The following is a 24,080-nucleotide window of genomic DNA, read 5'->3' as shown; positions in this document are numbered from 1 at the left end:
CTTCTGCATCACAACACAGTCTCCCAAACTGTCTCTCAATAGAGAACTCATATCACAGCACAGCATACCATACAGTTGACACACCTGTACAATCCCTCTCTACCTTCCAAGGGTACTATCCATCTCTGTCATGGATTCCCTGTCCCCTGTCCAATCAGTAGCAAGGCTGTACCAAACATGTGTCCACTCCTGTACCTTTTGCCTGCATGTGACCTATCTCCTGGAGAAACCCAAACACATGTCTCCTCGAGAAACCTACGACCTGTTTCCTGATGAAACCCTTAGGCCTGTTTCCCTTTGAAACTTCTGTCCTGTTTCCATACATCTAGTTACCTGTTCCCTCATGAAACATCTGGCAACATAGAGATGCCCATAACTGTAGGTCCCACTGTTCCTTTCTAGCAGGAAGAAAACAATCTGCTCCATGAGCACGCAGCCATGCGAGCTTGCATCACTCCCATGCCAAGAAACATAACCAAGTGACCTTGTACTTGCAGCCAAAAACCCAAGCACATAGCTGAATTTGCAGCCAAACAAAAACAGCCCATAAACTGTCCCAAAACAGTCCCGAACCCAAAGCAAAGAGAAGCTGAAAGTTCCATCAGTTGAACGCCATCGACATGATGTCTATGTTCATGAAAAACCAGCCCCTGTCCACCTTTATGTCAAGAGAAGCCAGCCCCTTTCCACTCAGGAGAAGCACACACTGTCTGTCCTGCACCGCCTGCATCTGCTCGTTTGCCAAGGGAAAGAGAGAGAACATGACGTACTGACACCCATACCTGCAGTGGCTATTCAGTCCACCTGCAGCCAGTCCAGCAGCCACCTAACACTTTCCCTTCTGCAACCATCAAGAGCCTGTAGAGCCTACGGTCCTTGAGAAAGAGAACCAGCCCACATGTGCTCATCTATCCAGCAGCCGTCTCTGTGCACAGGAGAGAACCATGCGCTGCTCTGTCCAGCGCTGCCTGCAGCCACCTGTTTGCCAAGAGAGAGAGAGAAAAGAGGCCTGTATTCTGTCCTGTAGCGCAGCACAGCAGCCAGCCTTCACTCTCCAAAAAGCATGCATAAGGAGGTATTAAGCTGCGCATGTACACTCTGCAGTCCATCCACGTGCATCCTCCACGCAGCCGACTTGTACCTGCAGTTCAGCCCACGTGCATCCTCCACGCAGCCGACTTGTACCTGCAGTTCAGCATGCCTCTGTCTCCTGCCCTGCCGTAGACAGACACCTGGGAGAGAGAAAGAGCTCAACGTGTTCTCCTGTGTACACTGCCGAACAGCCCTCCTCAGCGAAAAAGCACACCCACATCTAGAGATAGGCGCCCCTTTCTGCCTGCCAGCCCCTCTTTTTCCCAAAAAGCACACGTGGCCCCAAAATAGCATATGGGCCACGTTTTCTTACATAAAAGGCATTAAAAATGATTTTAAAGGTTTTTAAAACCTTTTAAGTTAAAATCTCTTTGCCCCCCTTCACACTTGGGGTTTTCCACACATGGGCTTCCATTTTCACTCCCACCTGATGCCATTCACACTATCCACCATGTCCCCGTGCACACCTGCATATTGTCCAGAGAAAAACTCAGGGTCGTGACATACCCCCCTCTTGAAGAATGGCAAGCGTCCTCGATTGCCATTTATGAGCAAAGACACCCCATATGGCAAAAACAATGGCCTTCTAATGCATCTGGGTGATAAAATAATCATCCTGCACAATAAGACACACTGTCCTCTTGCTTGTTCCTTCAGAACCTACAGCAAAAGTCTAAAACCAAATGGAAACACATTAACTGTGTTAGCCAAAAACAAAACCATGCATCATTCTACATATGGCACACATATGCATGACACACATATGCATTCGCAAACAATATGCTCCTCAAGTTGCTCTACTTACTCTAAAGTAACAGTCTAAGCGCTGCTCGCAAGCCTTACGCCCATGGGCATCCCGCAGGAACCAGGACTGATGGTACAACATGAGCATATGAAAGCACTCAATGCATCCAAACACTACATCCACTAAGTACTTTCCCACATATGTCTCATGGCCATCCCGCAGGAGTCACACCCAGTGGTGCATCCATGCACATAATAAAGCACTTGATGTATCATACCAACATACATGCAGCACAAGACACAATGCAGAGTATTTCCCAATGTATTCTCAATGGTACCAGGATCCAATGGCACCAGAATACAAAAATACCTCTACCTCAAAAAGTGTATGCATACATGCACAAACAGAGTTCGATCCATATATCCATGAACCAAACCAACTCTAGGACTGCTCGCAAGACTTATGCCCTCCATAGAGTTATCCATAGTTGCAGTTATAGTTCAAGGTGCGTGCGACTGCCAACTTTACCATCTCATGTGACTAGTACACAATATCATAGAAGTCCCATAAGCAGATGTACTGTCAGCCTCAGTACCTTCGGGTGAATACAAAGATGTCACCAAGCGACTCCTAGATAACAAATGAGCCTGTCTGTAACAACAAGGGAGCGGAGGTGCTACCCCCCTCTTGAGCATCAGGCAATGCTCCAGACCCATGCTCTGCTGAACCTGAATGAGCCGTAACAAGAGTCGACTCCAACTCATAGGCATCAAGATAAAGCTGCAACTCCTGAGGTGAATCTGCTAAGTCACCCTCCTCCATCCACTTCGCATCCATCAGTGAACCTCCTCCATCTCGTATCCATCAGTGAACAGCTCTTGAACTTCACAGGATAGCAACGGGAAACTTTACCCTGTACCTTTCTTTCCTTATGTGCCAGTATATGCTCAGGAATAAGAACCGCGTCAAGTTCCTCCACTTCCATCTGAGCTTCATCTGATACATCCTCAGGCACCCAAAACCTGCTTGCACTACAAGTCCTCGATGAAGCATAGTAGATCACCACTGCTAAACATAGAAAGAAACTGTCTTCCGAACCCATGAAGCCTCTATGAAGATACCACCGGTGACAACTGTCGAAAGCCATAGCCTTCAACGCATCTCCTGCACCATAACACTTCAAATGCTTCTTGTTCCTGGCCGACTACTTCTTGTCCTTGGTGTCTTTTCTCCTGAGCTTCATCTTCACCTCTTGCTCTTCACCTCATATAGGCAAAGACACACAATCCTGCACTGTGTCCTGCACTTCCTTTTCACTTTCCTCATGTTGAGGCTTTTGATGTGACTCTCATGAGACAACCGCGAGCTCGCCCCCTTAGGAAAGTTGGCGATTGCCCCGACCAAAGCAACCACGGACTCGCCTCCTTGAGAAAGTCGACGATGTGTCCCGGCAAATGGAACCTTGAAAACCGGCCTGACGGGCGGTGAATCAAACACTCGCACATAAAACACTTCAACGCCATTGAGGACCTAGAAAAAGAAAACAAACAGGGGGAGCTAGAGTGCTCCTGCAAACAGTACACGGACACCGATTGGCCCCAAAACGCAGTGGCGCCCCTTGCGGTATTTCTTTAATTGATTATAAGAGCTTTGATTACAATATAAGGCTGGGAACTTAGCCGACACAGTAGAACTCCTGAAGCCTGCAAAGAACCTGCATCATGGCTTCAAATCCACTCGGCATCCCCAAACAAATCCAGCCATTGTTCATATCAAAAGACTCTCTCACATTGAGTCTGCATACAGAAGCTTTCTCCCATGATCAAGGCTGCCACAACCATCCATAGCCTCTCACACTATGAACAGCATCACACCCTGACACATCTAGTGCTTCTGCATCACAACACAGTCTCCCAAACTGTCTCTCAATAGAGAACTCGTATCACAGCACAGCATACCATACAGTTGACACACCTGTACAATCCCTCTCTACCTTCCAAGGGTACTATCCATTTCTGTCATGGATTCCCTGTCCCCTGTCCAATCAGTAGCAAGGCTGTACCAAACATGTGTCCACTCCTGTACCTTCTGCCTGCATGTGACCTATCTCCTAGAGAAACCCAAAAACATGTCTCCTCGAGAAACTTACGACCTGTTTTCTGATGAAACCCTTAGGCCTGTTTCCCTTTGAAACTTTTGTCCTGTTTCCATACATCTAGTTACCTGTTCCCTCATGAAACATCTGGCAACATAGAGATGCCCATAACTGTAGGTCCCACTGTTCCTTTCTAGCAGGAAGAAAACAATCTGCTCCATGAGCACGCAGCCATGCGAGCTTGCATCACTCCCATGCCAAGAAACATAACCAAGTGACCTTGTACTTGCAGCCAAAAATCCAAGCACATGGCTGGATTTGTTTGGGGATGCCGAGTGGATTTGAAGCCATGATGCAGGTTCTTTGCAGGCTTCAAGAGTTCTACTGTGTCGGCTGAGTTCCCAGCCTTATATTGTAATCAAAGCTCTTATAATCAATTAAAGAAATACCACAAGGGGGGCCACTACGATTTGGGGCCAATCGGTGTCCGTGTACTGTTTGCAGGAGCACTCTAGCTCCTCCTGTTTGTTTTCCTTTTCTAGGTCCTCAATGGTGTTGAAGTGTTTTATGTGCGAGTGTTTGTTTCACCGCCCGTCAGGCCGGTTTACAGTCATGCATGACAAACTAGAGGAGCCTGATAGCCCCAAAGACTAGAGTCCTCAATCTAGAGTCTGGGCACTCAATCCTCAACATGCTCGATGTCCTCATGAGTATCCTCCTCGGTTGACTTAGCGTCACTCTCAGAAGAGGACGATGTTGTGTAAGCCCAAGCGGGGCGTGTCGTGACAGACTCAGCCACGTGTGAAAGATATAGAGAGAGGGGAGAGAGAGAAGGGAATAGGGATCTTGCACAATACACCACACTGGGCGGGGAACAGGCCCCACCCCCTTTCAGGAATTTATTCAGGAACAATCCACATGTACGCTGGCCAGGATCAATACAATCAATGAATACAAAAGCAAACAAATATGCCGATGTGGAATCCGTAAGTCGAAGTCGTCGGTGTTGAGGCACGAGATCTCTGATGCCGAGCACACCACGGGGATGACCCACAAGAATCTCTCACTGGGTTGGTACCAGATCTAAATCCAAGTCCAAGTCGGAGTCCAAATCCAAGTCCAAGTCCAAGTCCAAGTCCAAATCCAAATCCAAATCCAATGAATCCAAGTCCAGATCCAAATCCAAGTCCAAGTCCAAGTCCAAGTCCAGGTCCAAGTTCCAATCCAAGTCCAAGTCCAAGTTCAAATCCAACGATCAAGTCTAAGTCTAGATCCAAGCCCAAGTTCAAGTCCAAGTTCCAAGTTCAAGTTCAAGTCCAAGAATCACTCGCTCATCGCATGAGTAATCTCCACAACTCCTACAGCCTTGTCGATGAAGGAAACCATGGAAAAGCTTTTTCTGGCAAGAAAACTGATTTAAAACTTGTTTTAATGGTTTTTGGGCAATAAAAACCTTCAAAAAGCAATTTTTAGGGTCTTCGGAGCAGTTTTAGGGTTTCTGAAATTTTCAGTCCGTATAGCTCTGCACATGTCCGTATAGTTCCGTACGGCTGTATTGATGTGTACAATCGTACACAGATGATGAAATGGCATTATAGCTGATGAAGGCGCTCTGAATCAGTGAGCAATGATGAAAAACTCCACGATTTGGTTGATGATTAAGAAGATGGTGATGGAGAAGATGATCTCCATGCCTCACCAAAGATGGCAACACCTTAAAGATAAAAAGGTTGTTCTCCAACTTGATGCTCAAGAGAGGCTCATGCTTCTTTTATACTTGGGGAAGCCTTGCTTTTTGCCAAAAAGTGATGCTTTTGCCTTTTACTTTGCAAGGCTCATGCTTCTTTTATACTTGGGGAAGCCTTGCTTTTTGCCAAAAAGTGATGCTTTTGCTTTGCTTTTGCCTTTGACTTTGCTTTTGTCTTTTACTTTGCTTTTGTCTTTTACTTTGCTTTTGGTCTTTTTAATAGTAAAATATTACTCAACTTTAGTCAAAAGTTCTTGTTTTGCTTTTCTAGCTTCGGGGCCTTACTTTTTGGCCCTGGAGATGCTTTTTGAAAAAGCGGCTTTTAGCTTTTTGGTCTGGCTCAGTCTCCTCTTTCCAATGGTGCCCTTGGCTCGCGGTCAACCCTGTTTGATTTTTTTGCTTTTTCTTGCTTTTTGACTAAGAATGGTGCTTTTAAACCTTATGGACCCTGTCCCCATGTCTTCTTCCACCTATGTGGTGTCCGGGCATGGATTTCATCATGTGAAATAGAGCTAGGAGGGCCAAATAGTTACATGCTGCCTCAGCTTTGCACTTGTCTCAGCTGGCACCTCCTTATAATGCTAGTGTTGATGCTCGTGTGGCATGAGCAAGTGCCGTTAACTCCTCATACAACATGGCTTATATGTCGCGCTCCTCCTGAGGGATCTCTGGGACTTTCTTTCATCTTCTCAATGTTGATTTTATCGACATTGACATGGTGAGGCTCTTTCGGATTGCTCGACTCCTCAATTAGGTGGAGATTGCATTGGCAATACACCAACTGCTCCAATTGAGCAGTAGACAACCTGTTCCTCTTCTTTGTATGGAAGAGGGCCCATGTGCTCCAGTTCCTCTCACAAGGACCCAAACTGCTTCACAGGGAATTGAACCACAGCAAGGTTTGGCTTGGAGTCAATTTGATCCCAAATAGCTGCGTCCAAGTAACTAAATGTCGATTGTGCAGCCATGTTCGACAGCAAGAGTGGCTCCGAAGTTTTCTCAGGTGGCATCAGGCTGGTCTGCTCTTGGCAATCCTTCTAACTAAAGTGATAGACTGGAGAGAGGCTACTGAGGTGCAAAAGTAGCTGAAGCTCCACCTCTGATAATTTGCATTTGAGGGTATCTTTGGTCAGGGGTGTTGGAGTGGCTGGCATGAAGTACTCTTGGGAGAGGAGAACCAGGGGGTCAAATGACGATGAAGAAGATATGGAGCTTGTAAGGGGAAAAAGGGGTGGAAAAAAGAAAAGAAAGGAAGATAAAAGACAAGGGGAACAAGGAGGGGAGAAGAGAAGATGAGAAAAGAAAACAAAAAAAAAAGAAATACAGAATGAAGGTGAGAAAGAGGAGGATCTTCAAGTTTTTTTCAAAGACAGGTTTCTCTAATGTTGTCTTTACATTGTGTTCTGCAGTTGTAGAAGGAAATACATACCTGTTCCAACTTGAGGTTTGAGAGGTGTCTCAAAAGCCTTCAACCAATTCAAATACAAAAATGGGTTGTGATAACAGAACAGAGTTGGTAGCTGCAAGGCAACGAATTACGGACCTGGAAGCATTGGTGGCTTCTCTTCACAGTAAAATAGAGGTATGTGTCTGGAAGTTCAGTTTTAAAAAGGAACATTAGTTTTCTTGTGTGTGGTCTTCTTTTTTGTGAGTTTTATAGATACATACATATATATGTATGTGTGTGTGTGTGTACACACAACACATACATATATATGTACATACACACACACATATGTGTGTGCATGTACATACACACACACATATGTGTGTGCGTGCATGCATGCACGCATGCATATAGGCATATATGTATGTATGTGCATGCATACATGTAAACATACATGCATACACATCCATTCATACATGCATATGCCTACATAAATGCATATGCATAAATGCATGCATACATACATACATACATACATACATGCTTGCAGATGCCTACATACATGCACATACAACGTATAAAATAGAGGTAGGCAACTGGTCCTTTTTTTTTGAGTTTTGTACATGCTGTGTGTGTGTATTATATATGCACACTTGCACGTGCGCACATACGTGTGTGTACATGCACACACATACATACAAACATACATACATATAGTAAGCTAGAGGCATGCATTCGGAATTGAAGCCTTATAAAGAAACAGCCAGACAACAATTTAGTGGTCCTTTTTTGAGGCCTGGCCCCCCCAGAAGGGTGCACCATACATAGCCGTTGGTTGTACTAGAGTATCAACGAGCCAGCACTTAGTGTGAGGTTCTTGGAAATGTCTCTCTCCATACGGGCTAGGGAGGCATGCGCCCTCGCAAGTCGATTGGTGGCAGCTGTGGTCATGCAAAACAAAGGGCTTGTAAAAGTGACTCCTAGATATACATACTTGTGCACAATCTCCATTGGGGCATCTCTGTATATGAAAGAAAATCGTGAGGCGGCTGCATAAGATGTGTTGAAGAAGACCATAACCTTGGTTTTGCCCAAATTGATCGCCGTAAGGTCTCTCTCCCTGCAAAATCTGTCCAATGCATTTAAGAGTTTCTGTAAACCCTCGGCTGAATCTGAGATCAAGACAATGTCGTCAGCGTATAGCAATATGGGCACTAGTGTCTGAGCCAAGTGAACCTCTACCTCCGAAACTATCCACAAATACTGCAAGCTCATCAATGTATAGGCCAAAGAGTAGGTGAGAGTGGGCAGCCTTGCTTAACCCCAATAGTGCTACATATATCTCCCAAGGTCCCACCGGGTGCATGTACTCGGCCGAGTACTGCCTCATATAGTGCCATCACACCCCATATCATCTCATGTGAGAACTGGAGCTCCTGCAAGCGTCCTATGAGACGGGATCGAGGGACGGAGTCAAAGGCTTTGCGGAAAGTCTTCCGTCTCATTCAACAGGTGTGGTGTGTCGATTGAGACGGAAGTCTTTTGTACCTCCTTCGTCGACTGTTGTTGCTGACGTCGCCTATACCTCTTGCTTGCCGTTTTTACCTACTGGTTATGGCCTTCACGTGTTTCTGCAGCTCTTCCCTTCCAACCTGTTAGCTGCTCCTAGTTCTTGTTCATAAGCCTATCCTCTACTTTCTGTTCTGCATCAAGACGATTGTGTGTAATTCCACCTGTCGGTGTGGAACGCTTGGTTAAACACAATGCTAACTTAAATACACCAAGATTTAATGGACAGGAAGCACAATACAAGATGTAATTTGATGAATTGACAAGAGATGTGAGGACTCCTCCCTAAAAGTGTATATTAATCTTGGGAGAATCAAGTATATAGTGTCATGGGTATTTCTGACTAGATTTCCATACCAATGTATATGAAATTATGAATACGGTATTGCGAACAATATGGTTGTTGGTGAAGATCTGCAACTCACACTACCCTCTCAAGTGCCCATGTTCCCTACCGTCTGCTCTCTATTGTTCCACCAACACATAGTAGAAACAATGTGCAAGAGAGCACGTAGGACAAGAGAACACTACACAGGGTATGTGAATATGGAGTCCCGCTCCTCCCTTGTACTACTTGCTTCCATAATTAATGAGTACAACTTACCAATTGCAAGTAGAGTCGATGTCAGCGAAAGTCTTCGCGATGGAAGCGTTTGGAGTGTTGAAATCTTCAATCTATGGTGATCCTTCACGAGCGACAAAAGTCTTCAAGTGGATGCATGGAACCCTGGGAAAGCTTCCCCTATGGTTTAGCTTGAGAAAGGAAGGTTGAAATTAAGGTTTTCAGCCAAAAGACTAGAAATTACAGCTAATAAAAGGGTTGTTTTGCTGAATTCCAGAGTCATTGGGAGTGTGTAGGAGAGGAATACAACATGGAAACACTCTTGGAAGCTTGGATATGTGTTGGGAAGGAGAAAGCGTAGAAAATATAGCCAAAAGGTCTGCCAACTTCTAGAGAGAGAAAGAAGAGAGAGATGATGAGATGTCCACCTTGGGTGTCAAACAGAGAGGAAAAGTGAGTTGGGGTGCAAGCTGGGATGGACACATGGCTGGTTGCTCTCTTTGAACAAAGGGGATAAGGTCTGGGTGGTGGGCATTGAGCTTTGTCCACCTCGGGCCGTCGGTGTGTGCGAATAGAGAGCTGGTCATAATTTATAAGTGAGTTTTGGTCGCCCAAAACTTAATAAAGTGTTTTACACGCTCACTTATAAATTAATGCTAGTTTCTAAGGCTAGGTCTTGACCAATATTTATCCCTTGTCACATGCCACATAATCATGTCAACAGACAATTTCACATGCACGATTCACGAGTGGCATCTCCTTACTTGGAACTACACATTGGTCAAGCAAGCATGAAAACAGCATGCAAATTCAATCTGCAGGCAAGCACATAAAGATGCTATGCAATGCAACATTGGTATGGACAATCCCCGTTTATGAGACTATACCAAATTAGACGTGTTTGAGGCAAGTATACGAGGTACCAGACCTTGGACAATCCCCGTTCATGAGACTATACCAAGGTAGACGTGTTCAAGGCAAGTACACAAGGTACCAGACCCAATGGAACACCAATCCTCCAAGCATTTCCGGGCATGTACACAGGCACAAGTCCCAATGGAAAGCCAAATCTACGGTATCACGTGAGTGGCATCCATCCTCGGCAAGTACACAAGGTACCAGACCCAATGGAACACCAATTCCCCAAGCATTTCCGGGCATGTACACAAGCACAAGTCCCAATGGAAAGCCAAATCTACGGTATCACGTGAGTGGCATCCATCTTCGACAGAAGCAACTGCCCTGGACGCCAGTGATTTTGTGTGATGCTCTTCGGTATCTGGCCCAAAGTCTAGGCACGATTATCTGCCCCCCTAATGTCATGGGTAATCGTAATAAATTTTGTGTTTTTTAGGACATGGGTAAACCAACCCCTGAATCAATTAGTATGGAATAGATGATGTGCTTATGGGTGAAAAATGTTTTGAGCTTAAATGGGGTGCATTTACAAGAGCTTGTTTTTGTTGTCACAAATTTGGACACTTTGCAGATGACTGCCCTACCCTCAAATTACACCCGGCTGCTGATTCCTTGCGGCGGACAGCTTTGATTAATGATACTGCTCCTCCATCTAAGATAGGTTAAACAGGACCTATGATTGATATGCAAACTAGAGGAAAAGGGGTTGTAGCCACAATTAGCGCCCCAACAAGCACAACATCAACTACGTGAGCTACAACTCCATCACTGGTTTGATCCTTACTCTGCACAGACTTGTGCTTCATCTTCTGTTATTGCATCTACCTGTGCAGAGAGATGCTAGGATGCTCTGGTTTAATGTTGTAAAAGGTGGCATTCGGGCTTTGTAGGGTGATATAGATATGATGTTTACTTAACCATCTCTTTTCTCCTGTTCACGATGGTGAATGCACCTATAAAACGTGTATCATACAATGTACAAGGTTTGTGTTCCTCTGACAAATGGCGACTTGTTTGGGAATATGTATATAAGATGCATCCTGATATCATGTTTTTTCAAGAACATAACCAACATGAATTTGCTGGCAAGATTGGTTTCTTTGGTGGTTAGTGTATATACTATGTTGACTTGAGTTCTTTTTTTGGTGTTTGTGTGTTGGTCAAGCAAATTTTATAGCCTGCAGTGGCTTATAATGATCTAGATGGCAGACTGATTATTTTGCAGTGCATGCTCAATGGGGAGCTCTATGACTTTGTCTCTGTATATGCCCCTACAGTTTCAGCCCGTCCAACTCATTTGTGGCATTTTATAAGTCGGTATCCTTGGTTGTCCAATGCGCTTATTTGTGGGAATTTTAATAACTCCCCTTCTCCTCAAGACAACACTCAGGGTCATTCACATATGCTTGCTTCTGAGAAAGTGGCATGGAGAAATGTCGTGGTTGATCTTGGATTGAGAGATTTATGGACAACCACTTCTCCTGATAAAAGAGGTTTTACTTTTGACCATAATGCGCACTCGGATTATCGTGCAAGATTGGATCGCTAGTACCTCTTCCATACAGATCATGTTGACACTTCTTCATGTCGTATGTGGATTGATTACTCTTTGAACCTTTTTGATCATGCGCCGGTTTGGTTGGGTTTGTACTTTGATATGCCTCTTGATGAGATTTCCTTACCCACTACAGATGTGTGGAAGAGAAATGTGTACAACATTCTTGTGTCCTCCTGCAAAGGCACAATGTTCATTCGTGCCATAGATGCATCGGTGCCAGGGACACTGGTTACAGGGGAGTTCGTTATGTCCCCAATGCGCCAGGCAATCAATGAAATTGGCCCCGATAACATTGTGCAGGTGATCACGGACAATGGGTCCAATTGTGTATCCATGGGCAAGATGCTAGAGGAGTTCCCCAAGGTTGTGTGGACACCTTGTGCAACACACAGCCTTGACTTGATGATTGAGGATGTGGGGAAACTTGATTGGGTGAGCCATGTATTTTCAGCTGCATCTAGCATGGTGAACTTTGTCACAAAGAGGCCAAAGGTTTTGAGCATGTACAGGGCCAATAGTGATCTTGAGCTTCTAAAGCCCTCGAAAACTCGATTTGCATATATGTTTATTGTGGTGGAGAGACTAGTGAGAGTGCGACATGGCTTATTGCGCACTGTTGTGTGTCGTGAATGGACAACATGGGAGGACAAGGATGAGCCCAAGTCTATAGCATTCTCTCGTATGGTCATGAGAGATACTTGGTGGCAGGATGCAGAGGGACTTGTGAAGGCACTTCAACCCATGTATAGTGTCCTTCGGCTCACAGACATGGAGGGGAGTACCATTGGGTTGCTTTATGAGTTCATGGACAGAATTGGTGAAGCTCTCAATGATTGCACTACCTTGTCGCTTGATAGGTGCTCACCCTTGGGCTTTAACTTTAGTCTTTGAGTCTTTCTCTTGAGTCTTCCTATAAGTTATTTTATAAATCTTGATCTCTTATGTATGTCACATGTAGAGTGCAAGATATTAAGGAGATATGGAATCGGCGTTGGGATTGGTTTCATAGGCCAATCCATGCTATTGCTCACATTTTGCATCCCCTTTGGAGGAATGAGGAGCAATACCTCAATGAGGAGCTAGAGTCAGGATGGACCGAGTACATTACCAAGTTGTTGGGATTGGGAGGTGATATACAGCTTATGAGAAAGCTCGAGGATGAGCTTCTCATTTACCACAACGGTAGCCATATGTTTGGGCGAGCTACTGCATTGCTCAAGGAGACACAGTTGGAGCCAGTGTCTTGGTGGGAGAAATACGGTATTGGGACACCCAACTTAGTAAGGTTCTTGATTCTTGAATCTTGTATCTTTGTCTTCTATTCTTTCAAAATCTACATTCAAATGCTACTCTCTTTTTGACTCTAACTTAACATTCTTTTTTGTACAATGTAGAGACGGATTGCATTGAGAGTTCTCTCCTAGGATTGCAGTTCAGGGCCTTGTGAGAGGAACTGGAGTACATGGGCTCTTTTTCACACGAAAAAGAGAAACAGACTCTCCACAACACAATTGGAGAGGCTTGTCTTTCGTCATTGCAATCTCCAATTGCTAGAGCAAAAGGGTCATCCCATTGAGCCTCGCCAAGTGAATCCAGATAAGATTGATATCATGAAGTGCAAGGAGATTCCCGACATTCCTCAGGAGGAGAGAGACATCTAATCTATGCTCTATGAGGAGATCATGGCTCCGGCTCGCACTACACGATCTTCTCGAGAGGCTAGTACTAGTGGTGCACCTGCACCTCTAGAGGATGAGGCATTTGAGGACTCGGCTACCGGCAGTGACCCTGAGAGTGAGGTTGCAGAGGCAGAAGATGCAAATGAGGATGAGCATGAGGATGAGGATGCAGATAGCAGTTAGCAGTGCCAGCATCATTTTATTTGGACATGTTATTTAGTTTGAACTTTGGACATATTATTTATTTTGATCTTGGATTTTGAGTCATGACTCATCACCCACGTGGTGATCCTTTTGATTTCTGTTCAGTGATTTCTGGTTAGTCATCACCCATGTGATTTGTGATATCATCATATCTTACATGTATTTTGTTTTTTATTGAAATGAATTCAATGTGGTCGCTTATAAGTTATGTCAACAGTTTTTTCTTTTGTATATTTCAAGTTAAAAATATACATGCTTTTTCTATTTTGTGTGAAACCTTTTTGTACCTGTTTCTTACCTTTTATGAAGCATTTCAAAACGTATGAAACCTGTTTCATACTTGCCGTTCAGAAATGCCTGGCAACACTCTGTGGATGATCTCATTCTCATTGGCGGTTATGTGGAGCACATAGCAATGACGAAGGCTGTCTTGGCAACGGAGTTTGAGATGACCGAGTTAGGCTTACTCCATTTCTTCTTGGGATTGGAGATTTGGCAGACCCAGAGGGGGTTCTTTGTTTCTCAGCAGTGGTATATTCTTGAGTTGCTGGAGACCTTTGGGATGGAGAACTGCAAGCCTATTACTTCACCGATGGACCCGAACACCAAACTTACATAGTGAATGATTCTTGTGAGCAGGTCGATGCCTCTCTGTATCGGAAGCTTGTTGGTTCATTGATTTGGTTGCTGAACACCAGATTGGACTTGAGCTTTCCTGTGGGGCTGTTGAGCTCATTCATGCAGACGCCTTTGAAGACTCATTGGGACGCAGGATTGCAGATCTTGCGGTATCTGTAGGGTACGAAGGATCTTGGACTCTTCTATGACACTAGAGGGGGGACGACGGAACAAGTCAGACTTCAAGGTTGGAGTGACTCAGATTGGGGAGGAGATCCTGACACGAGGAGATGTACATCAGGCTACGGATTTACCCTTGGCTCAGGAGCTCTTTCATGGAGCAGCAAGAGGCAGCGAACTATTGCCTTGTCGTCTATAGAGGCAGAGTATCGGGATGCTTGTGATGTTGCTTGCGAGGTTGTGTGGCTGCGGAGGTTACTTGGTGAGATTGGGTTTCCATAGAAGGAACCCACGGTCATCCAGTAGTGCGATAACTAGAGCTGTATAGCTATTGCTCGGAACCTGGTCTTCCATGCTCGGACCAAGCACATAGAGATACAATATCACTTTGTTCGTGAGAAGATTTTGGTTGGTGACATCTTGCTTGTTTATTGTTCGACAGAGCACAATGTGGCGGACCTCTTCACAAAGTCTCTACCTCAAGCTATGCTCCAACAGCACTCCAGCTCACTGGGGTTGGTTCCACATCTAGGAGCTGAGAGGGGGTGTTAGTAGTCATCTCTTGTCTGTACATATTGCTCAGTGAGGGCCTTTGTTGTGGATGTGCTCGCCTAGGAGCTCTTCTCATCTTTCCCCATTTTTTTCTTGTTTTCCCTATTTTTTTTTTGGTCGTGGGACAATTTTGTGCTGGCCGACTGATGATGTCCTGGCCGACTGGTGTTCGTGTCCTGGCCGATTGATGATATGCTGGCCGACTGCATTTTTCTCAGTCGTGGATAACCTAGGACTGGCTGTCGGTTGTTTTGACCTGGCCGACCAGCATTGGAGGGTGGTATAAATACCACCCTTGTCTCGACACCTATTTTTGTATCGGATTCTTGTGTATATAGCAGACAGAGCTTATACAGCTTCTCTCTCTCTACACTTCTGCGTTTTGTTCTCCACAGCACTTGTCTCATTTTTTCGCTGTGCATTCTGACACCGACCGCATGTATCATGGGGCGCCTTGAGCATAGGACCAGCCAAGTCCCTTGGAGATTGGATTGCACACAGGTAGTTACCCCCAGAGGTGCAGGAGAGAGGCTTGACCAGGGTCCAGGGTAGAGATAGGCTCAGCATTGACATCGACTCAGCTCTCTCTCAGGAGTGGCTGACTCCTATCCCAGACCCAAACCCGCGAGTGTGGCTAGGTGTGTTTACCAGATATGATATTCTCATGGCGGTCCGTGGAGCAGATAAGGGCAATGATATGCTCACTTTTTCTATTGGATCCCATGGCAGATTAGAGAGATCCGAGCTTCCCTTAGAGGATTTCAATGGCTGCACCTTGCAGAGGGTGAGGGTGATTGGTTTTCAGGCATGGGAGTGGCACATAGACCCACCGCTGGCAGCAGCAGCACATTGGCAGTCAGAGGGTCTCTCATAGCGTTTCCTTTCAGATTTTTGCAAGAGGCTTTGGGACAATTTCTGGCCTAGAAAGATCACCCTCTTTCTTTGGTTGATGGCACACAGGAGCTTGGCGGTCGTTGGAGGTCAGCTTGCCCGTGGTGCGGCCACCCAGGAGTCTCAACAGCATTGTGTTTGGGATTGCCTGAAGGCTCGGCAGATTTGGCAGCGTACTCTCTGCATCTTCACTTTGGACACGGCCTCGGCCCGGATCATTACATGGGGCATTGTCGCTTGGGCCACAGAGGCTGTGGTGGTCAGGGTTTATGAGGAGGATGGGGAGGGCTAGCCCTTCAGGTCTCTCACCATCGTATTTTGGCAATACCAGTCACAACCCCACCTACAGATCACTAGCCAACCAGGCTCATGCTAGAGATGGGAGATTTGTAGTAGCATTGCAGCCTGGCACATTTTGCGAGCTAGATGTAGCGAGGCCATAGAGGGTACCCATACTTCGCCTGTTGAGTCCATCAAGAAAATTTGGCTCGACATCATTCATACCCTCCGTGGGGTGGGGGAAGTTACAGGGAGGTTCTGACCGCATGCGGAAGCGACGCGAATCTTTCTTGAGGCCGTGGAAGCCTAGCCCTTTTCTCACATATAGAGGTGGTGACCCCACTTGGTATTACAGACCACCTGTGTGGTTGTTCCCCCCCCCCCCCCCCCTGCATGAGATAGCCTTCTCCTCACAGAGTGGCCAGAGTGGCCAGCTGGAGGAGAAGTCTCTTTTTTTTAAAGGGGAAAAAGAACCTTCTATTAGTTATTGAAAAATAGCCACAAAGGGCTAGATACAACCACGATGGGCTAGATACAACCACGACGGGCTAGATACAAACTCGCCTCATATATGGGGTGGGAATCACATGATGATAAAGAGAAGAGACCCTTCTCCCTACTGGCCATTTTGTGAGGAGAACGCTATCTCATACGGGGGAGGGGGGGGTGGAACAACACAGCTGGTCTTATTGCCAAGTGGGGTCACCGCCTCTGTATGTGAGAAAAGGGCCAGGCCTCCATAGCCTCAAAAAAGCTTCCCGTCGCTTCCTTTTGCGATCGAAACCTCCCTGAAGCTTGCCCCACTGACCACCGAGGGTGTGAATGATGTCAAGTCAAATGCTCCCGATGGACTCAGTAGGTAGAGTATGGGTACTCTCGATGCCCTCGCTGCATCTAGCATGCCAAATGGGCCAAGCTCCAATGCTGCTGCAAATCTCCCATCTTCGGGATGAGCCTGGTCGCCAATGATCTTTAGGTGGGGCTGTGATTGGTATTGCCAAAATACTATGGTGAGAGACCTGAAGGGCCAGCCCACCCCCATCCTCCTCATAAGCCCTGACCACCGCAGCCTCTGTGGCCCAAGTGACAGTGCCCCATGTAATGATCCGGGTCGAGTCCCTGTCCATAGTGAAGGTGCAGAGAATCCATTGCCAGATCTGCGAAGCCTTCGTGCAATCCCAAAGACAGTGTCTCTGAGGCTCCTGAGGGTGGCTGCACTGTGGGCAAGCTGCAGGCCTACCTCCAACTGCCAGCCAAGTGCCAACCGCCAAGCTCGTGTGTGCCATCAGCCAAAGAAAGAGGGTGATCTTTCTAGGCCGGAAACTGTCCCATAGCCGCTCCCAGAAACTTGAGAGGAAACGTGGAGAGAGGCCCTACGACTGCCAATGTGCTCCTGCTGCCGGGGTGCCATTCTACCCTGGACCCCTGTCAGGCCTGTCTCCTGCACCTTCGGGGTTAATTTTCTGTGTGTGATCCAATCTCCAAAGAGACTTGGCTGGTCCCATGCTCAAGGTGCCCCATGATACATGCGGTCGGGCCCCCAACATGTGGCCACTGGGTAGATGGATCAGGGGTTCCAAAACAAAGGCTGTTGAAGCCGCTCCTCTGAGGCTGCTAGAGCGATTTGTCTAAGGGCCAGCCTGAGATTATCCCAAGCTCGAAGTAAGCTAGTTGTAAATCTGTCCTCAAAAGCTAGACTAAAACTGCGGGCCTGCATCTGTGTGAAAATCGATTTGGTACTCTGCGGCCAAGGGCCCCCAAGACTCGGGGTGCGGGCTGAAATCTGTGCCACTAAGAAATCCTTCTAGGGCTCACCACTAGGAAGGAGTCCTCTAACAATCAACTTGCCCAGCAGGGCACGGCTCTAAATAGTAGGGTCAATGAAGCCTAGCGCCCCTCTACGATGTGGCTGAATGATCACTCTCCATGCCACCTTGGCCTTGGCTGGCCTCCCGTCAATGCCGGCCCATAAGAAGTTTTGGATCAATCCCTGTACTTGGCCAATACATGCCCGAGAGAAGGCCCAACATGAAGTGATGTACCACATGGTGGCTAGAAGAACCTGGTTTGTCACCACCATTCTATCCGCTAGGGAGAGCCACACAGATCCTTCTTCCGAATACTCAGAAGGAGCGGGGCAAGCTATTGTTCGGGTGAGATATCAATGCCCACTTGGCGCCCAAGATAGCGAACTGGAGTGCCCCTCGGGATCCACTGGAAATCCTCAATTGGCTGCCAAGTCGGGGCGGGTGCTGAGTCTACCCAAAAACCACACGACTTGTGCTAGTTGATTTGTGCTCTGGATGCGCAACAGAAAATCTCGATTGCCTCTGCGAATCCTTGGAGATTCCCCACACATCTTGCAAGGAAGGTTGTGTCATCTGCAAACTGTGAGTCAAGCAGCTCCTCCTGCGTGCGAAGGGGAAGACACAATCCCTGGAGCCCGGTCTCCTGGGTTGAGAGAAAACTACTCATGGCCTCGGTGACGAATAAGAAGAGGTAAGGTGCCAAAGAACAGCCCTGCCGAACCGAGTGGGAAAGGGGGAATCTATCGCCATGGGATCCCTGAATGAGAACCTAGCTGTGTGATGCTAAGTAAAGTCTTGAGACTCCATGAATACACTCCATGGGGATTCCCATCCGGCTCATCGTGCCCTCCAGAAAGCTCCAATCCACCCAATCATAAGCTTTCTGAAGGTCTATGAGTAGCACTATGAGGTCCTGCTGTCGCATCCTGGCTGACGCTACCAGAAGGTGAAAATGTTGTCCAGAGTGCTTTGATCCTGAACAACAAAGCCAGTATGAGTGTCATGAATCAAATCCGGGAGAAAAGGCTGAAGTCTCGTGCTGATGGCCTTGGCCAAGATCTTATAGGCGGTCCCTAGAAGAGCGACGGGTCTCCACTGGAGGATCTCCAATCTGTCACCACCCTCCTTGGGAATCAAGTGAATCAAGCCCTCTGAAAGGCTCTCCAGCATGGCACTTGTGATCATAATCTCATTGAAGGTAGCTTGAAGACCGCCTTCCATGAGGTCCTAGTGACGAAGAAAGAAAGAGACTGGAAGCTCGTCCGCCCCCGAGCATTTGCCCCTGGGTAATGCCGTCATTGCCTCCGCCAACTCCTTTTCTGTGAATGGAGTCAATAAGTAGGACCTAAGAGAGGGGGGATCACCTCTCTCGTGTGTCGCTAGACCCTCTTGCGCGCATCCATCACCTGTGGGGATAATGGGGCACCTGGGAGGAGGGAATAGAAGAAATCAATGGGTTAGAAAAAATAGCTCCATCTTGGCCACGCAGCCTACGAATACCATCTCTCCTCGTGTGGGGGCCGGCAATCTCGAAGAAGTCTCCTGTGACTCTGTCCCTAGCCTGGGTTGAGAATGAAGCTCTCGCATGGTATCTGTACTCCACCCTCCTCTCCTCTATGGATTTAATCCGAAGGAGAAGTCTCTTCCCCTTATGATCATGTGATTCCCGCCCCATACATGAGGCTAGGTTTGTATCTAGCCCTTAGTGGTTGTATCTAGCCCTTTGTGGTTGTCTTTCATTAACTAATAGAAGGATCTTTTTCCTAGAAAAAAAATAAAAAATAAAAAAAATAGAACATAGCTTTTTACAAAAAAAGTGTGTTTTTTTAGGTGCAGGCAGCGTTGTGCAAGCTCTGCTTTCTTTGGCCATCCCTTTCCTTTCACTTGCTCTTTTCCTTTCGTTCTCTCTGATTTCTCAGTCTTTTAGGGTTTCACTTCCAAGGTCAGTTAGTGAGCTCTGCTTCTCAATTCTGCAATTATGGATACGCCTGGTTTTTAGCCTGATTTCAAGCAACAGTTATTTCAAAAGTCTCCATTAGTAGATGGTCGATGTGCTACCATGGACCCTACTACTGATTATTAGGTGCTTGTGCGGCATCATTGTCTGGTTTGGGTGGAAGTTGTTGGCTTCCTTGTCATTTTCTATGGTACCTGGTGCAAAGTCTTGGCACAATTATTTGCCCCCCCAATGTCACGGGTAATCGTAATAAATTTTGTGTTTTGTGGGACATGGATAAACCAACCCGTAAATTGATTAGTATGGAAGTAGATGATGTGCTTATGGGAGAAAAATGTTGAGCTTAAATGGGGAGCATTTGTAGGAGCTTGTTTTCCTTGTCACAAATTTGGACACTTTGCATATGATTGCCCTACCCTCAAATTACACCCGCTTGCCAATTTCTTGCCGCCGGCAGCTTTGGTCAATGATAATGCCCCTCCATCTAAGATGGGTCAAACAGAACCTATGATTGGTGTATAGACTAGAGGAAAAGGGGTTGTGCAGCCCTAATCAGCACCATAACAAGCACAACTAGTAGCAGTGCAATCTAAGGACAAAGTTGCTATAGATGTGCGCAGAGCTGCTCTTGATAAGGATGGCTGGCAAACCCCTAATGCCAGAAAGATTATACGGCCACGTTAGCTACAACTCCTTCACAATTTGGCTCCTCACTACGACAGCCCGTTGGTGGAAACAAAACCTAAAGAAAATTTGGCATAGTGAATTGCTACTCAAATCTAGATTGTTTTTATGGCGATGCTTGTTGGGAGTGCTCACAGTTGGAGAATTTCTTCAAAAAAGACACATTCTGTGAAATGCCTTTCTTGTCGTTGCATAAAGGAAATAGTGATGCATCTTCTTTGGTCTTGTCCGCCGCAGACCAAAAGTTTCACAGGACAAATTTCACATTCTCTTAAACTTAGATTCTCAGGGTATTCCTTCTCTAGATTTTTTTGGCTGTGTGGCAAGTGGCCTTCTAGATTGGATAATGCACAACCCTTTCTAATTTGGACTAGATATTTTGCTTTGTGGACAATACGGCATGCAAGAAATCAGTTGGTTTTTCATTGCGTAAGGATTGCATGCATAGTTGTCACGGTACGAAAATACGATACCATACGGGAATTTTTGGTGCGATATGAAATTTTGGATACCATGCGATAAAATACGGTTTTTTTTAACACTTACAAACTATGGAGCTTCAAGCTTGAATATGAGGGAAGGTTGGGGGGGGGGGTTGGGGGGGGGGGGGGGGGAGAGAGGAGTCTACAATGCTTGAGGATCAAGAACATGGAGATGTCTCTCCCGGTTGGATCTCCCAATTGTCTCCAAAAAAGAACCTGCATGGGTAATGCAATACCAAACGTCTCCCAGTGTAGCGTTTATGACTGAGGGACCGTCCTTGCACAAATACAAGCAGTGCATCTAGGGTGATAGGTTTAGGGACTCCTCTCTAGATCAAAATGGCCATGTCCAAATCTTCTCCCTCGTACATAACTTGAGGATCTGACTGTCTAGCCTACTTATACCAGGGATCTCCAAGTGATGTAGCAAGATTCTCGCATCCTACCAATCAAGTGTACACTATCAATCTACCTTACCAGATTTTTTCGGCCTCTCAGCAACCCCATATGGAATACTGAATGGACACGAAAGTTGCGAAGTATTGCGGGCATTTGGGATCTTTGTTAAGCAGGATTTCTATTTTTTTTTCAAGGTGGGGAGGGGGGAGAAAAAAAAAACTCATACCGTACAAAACCGTACGATATCGTATGGTACCGTACTGTACGAACCGTATGGTGCGAATGGGTTCGTACTGCTACGAGAAACAACTATGATTGCATGCTATCACTACTTTCGTCAATCCTTGTGTCAGTCCTTGTTTGACAGTATCCATTTGGGTTAGATCGATGATGGCCAGTTGGCTTTGTTTTTCAGTGTTTTTAACTTGTGTGACTGCTCTTTAAGATGTTTGCCTCATTTTTGAGGCAAACTTTCTTTGTATAGTGAAGCAATAGAACATAGCTTTTTACCAAAAAAAATGTGTAATAAAGACATGTATGTGTGTACGCATACATAATGTGCTTGTGTGTGTTATTATAGTATATATATGTGTACATACATGCACACATACATACATCCATGCATATGCGTACGTATGTACGTACATACATACATACGTGCATACAATATTCTCCACCAACACAATGTGTACGTGCTCTTAAGTTAAACTTGTACCTCTTTCATGTTTTAGATGCTCGAATCACAAAATTCTACCTTGCAAGAGTCCTTGCGCTTCTTAGAGAAGGTATTACTTTCCTTTGTTTTTCTATAATCAGTTCGAAACATCTCTAGTTTTAAATACACCCAAGAGGAGTAACTGTTGAGTTGTTGTACAGGACAGGAAGGTTCAAGAAGCTCTCAAGCAAAGCCTGAAGGCGAAACAAAAAGTTTTTTTCAATTCTGGTGGGCACTTAAGCAAAAGTGTTAGATTTTTGAAGGGCCTGTCTGTAATGTCATCGATAGTGAGGCTATGTATGAAGTGGATGACATGAGCTTGGTTTTATAGAGGACAAGTCAGAGTTTGATGTGGTTCAAGAAGGCATTGCTTGCACATCTTCAGTTGAAAAGAGAGGTGCTCGTCGAGCTGACGTATCAGGTGAATTGAAAGATTTTCAAATCAGATCACAAGTAAAGGGATTTCAAACAATGGAGACAGATCAATTCTTGAGTTATGCTCTGGACATTTTTCCGACGCCTACAATGACTAAGCCAAGGAAAGAAAAAGGTGCTCAACATTTTATCACATTGTCTGTGTTTGAATATCAAAGTGCAATCTGTTGCTAATTTTATCTTGTCTTGATTTCAGTTAGTGCAAGAATTCTTGCTCCCTCTGTGGCTAACTGCTTTGGGAGGGAGACTATCTGCTGAGGGGTGCGGGGAAGAGCCACATTGGGGGCCTGTAGCACCTTGTGCTCTCTCTGTGGCTAACTGCTTTGCGAGGGAGACTATCTACTGAGGGGGGGGGACGAGCCACATTGGGGGCCTGTAGCACCTTGTGATCCCATCTGTGGCCCCAAATAGAAAATGTCGGGCGTTCCAGATGAGCTCAATATTTTAACACAGAATATCAAAGTGCAGTCTGTTGAATTCTAGCTTGTCTTGAGTTGACTTAATGCAAGAATTCTTGCTCCCTATGTGGCTAACTGCTTTGGGAGGTAGACTGTATGTTGAGGGGTGGGGGCCACATTGGCTGTAGACCTTCTGATCCCATGTGTGACCCAGGATAGAAAATTTCCTGGCCTCCAGATGTGCAAAAAAGGTGCTTTCTGTTCTTGCATAACCTCAGAGTATCCCTAAGTGCGTTCTAACAACCGTGGAGCATGTGAAAGTGATCTGTCCAAAGTGGCATTGATGTTGAGTCCTGTCTATAGTCTTCACATATCATGCCTGCCATGCCTTCTCCCACTTGGATTCTTGAGGCGTGGCCACTGGATGGGTCCCATGTAGTGGAGTGTGGGGCTACCTTCCAAGCCTGCACTAATGTGATCTGATGTTCCTGCATTGTATCACATCTATGGCATGTAGCCAGTCCACAAAACATATCCATTCAAGAGATCACCACAATCTGGTGTAAGCCATAGGATTAGGGTGACCTTGTGAGGGCGAATACTCTTGCAGCGGCATCTTAAGGACTCAATAAGGGAGTGTGGCCTTGTAATGCCCTCTGTCAGCCAGTGCTGTTGTTCCTGTGAAATGTGACCTTGCTGGGAAGTTTGAATCTGTTGCCCTACTCCTGTTGTTACATACTATATTTGTCAAGCATTTTGGCGAATTTGTGTAATGAGAGCATGTAATCTGCGGTGGACCCTGCTGTCATGCAGCGCTTCTGGCATCAGTACACTGACTGTTGTCTTGCAGGCCACTGTCGCGAAGCTGAAGCAAGCATCTGTTTTAGGTAATAATTAATCTAAGGTATATTACCTTGAAGTAATATCCGAGCAGCCTCTCCTTTATAAGCCATGTGGAATGGATTAGGAGACGTTTATATACACTTTACCAAAGTAGCCAAACAACTTCAAGCAAAGAAGGCTTTGCCTTGTGCCTTATGGAAGATTGTGAGGTGTTGATGACATCCGCTTTTGGTGGGCTCTTAAGTAACATAACTTCATCAACGAGAGAACACTGCCAATTTTG

At 45.9% G+C, this 24,080-nt stretch overlaps 1 protein-coding gene across 6 annotated transcripts in view; it reads left to right on the top strand.

Moving 5' to 3' along the window:
• Nucleotides 1-24,080, top strand: part of LOC147632739 (Pseudouridine synthase family protein) — a 122,686-nt gene that overhangs the window by 10,565 nt on the left and 88,041 nt on the right. For all 6 annotated transcript variants that reach the window (XR_015267231.1, XM_086807584.1, XM_086807582.1 and 3 more), the window contains exons 2-5: nt 7,089-7,261; nt 22,138-22,191; nt 22,283-22,349; nt 22,453-22,671. Coding sequence is in view for 5 of the 6 variants with exons in the window: in XM_086807584.1 (XP_086663710.1) it covers nt 7,169-7,261; nt 22,138-22,191; nt 22,283-22,349; nt 22,453-22,671 (433 nt within the window). In the remaining variant the exon portion in view is untranslated. The remainder of the gene's footprint in view (nt 1-7,088; nt 7,262-22,137; nt 22,192-22,282; nt 22,350-22,452; nt 22,672-24,080) is intronic.

The sequence above is a fragment of the Cibotium barometz genome, chromosome 13 (genome assembly GCF_041138505.1).
Source record: "Cibotium barometz isolate CiBa-2024 chromosome 13, ASM4113850v1, whole genome shotgun sequence".
Classification (NCBI taxonomy): Eukaryota; Viridiplantae; Streptophyta; class Polypodiopsida; order Cyatheales; family Cibotiaceae; genus Cibotium; species Cibotium barometz.
Note: the sequence above shows the minus strand (reverse complement) of the source record. Positions and strands in the feature narration are given on the sequence as shown.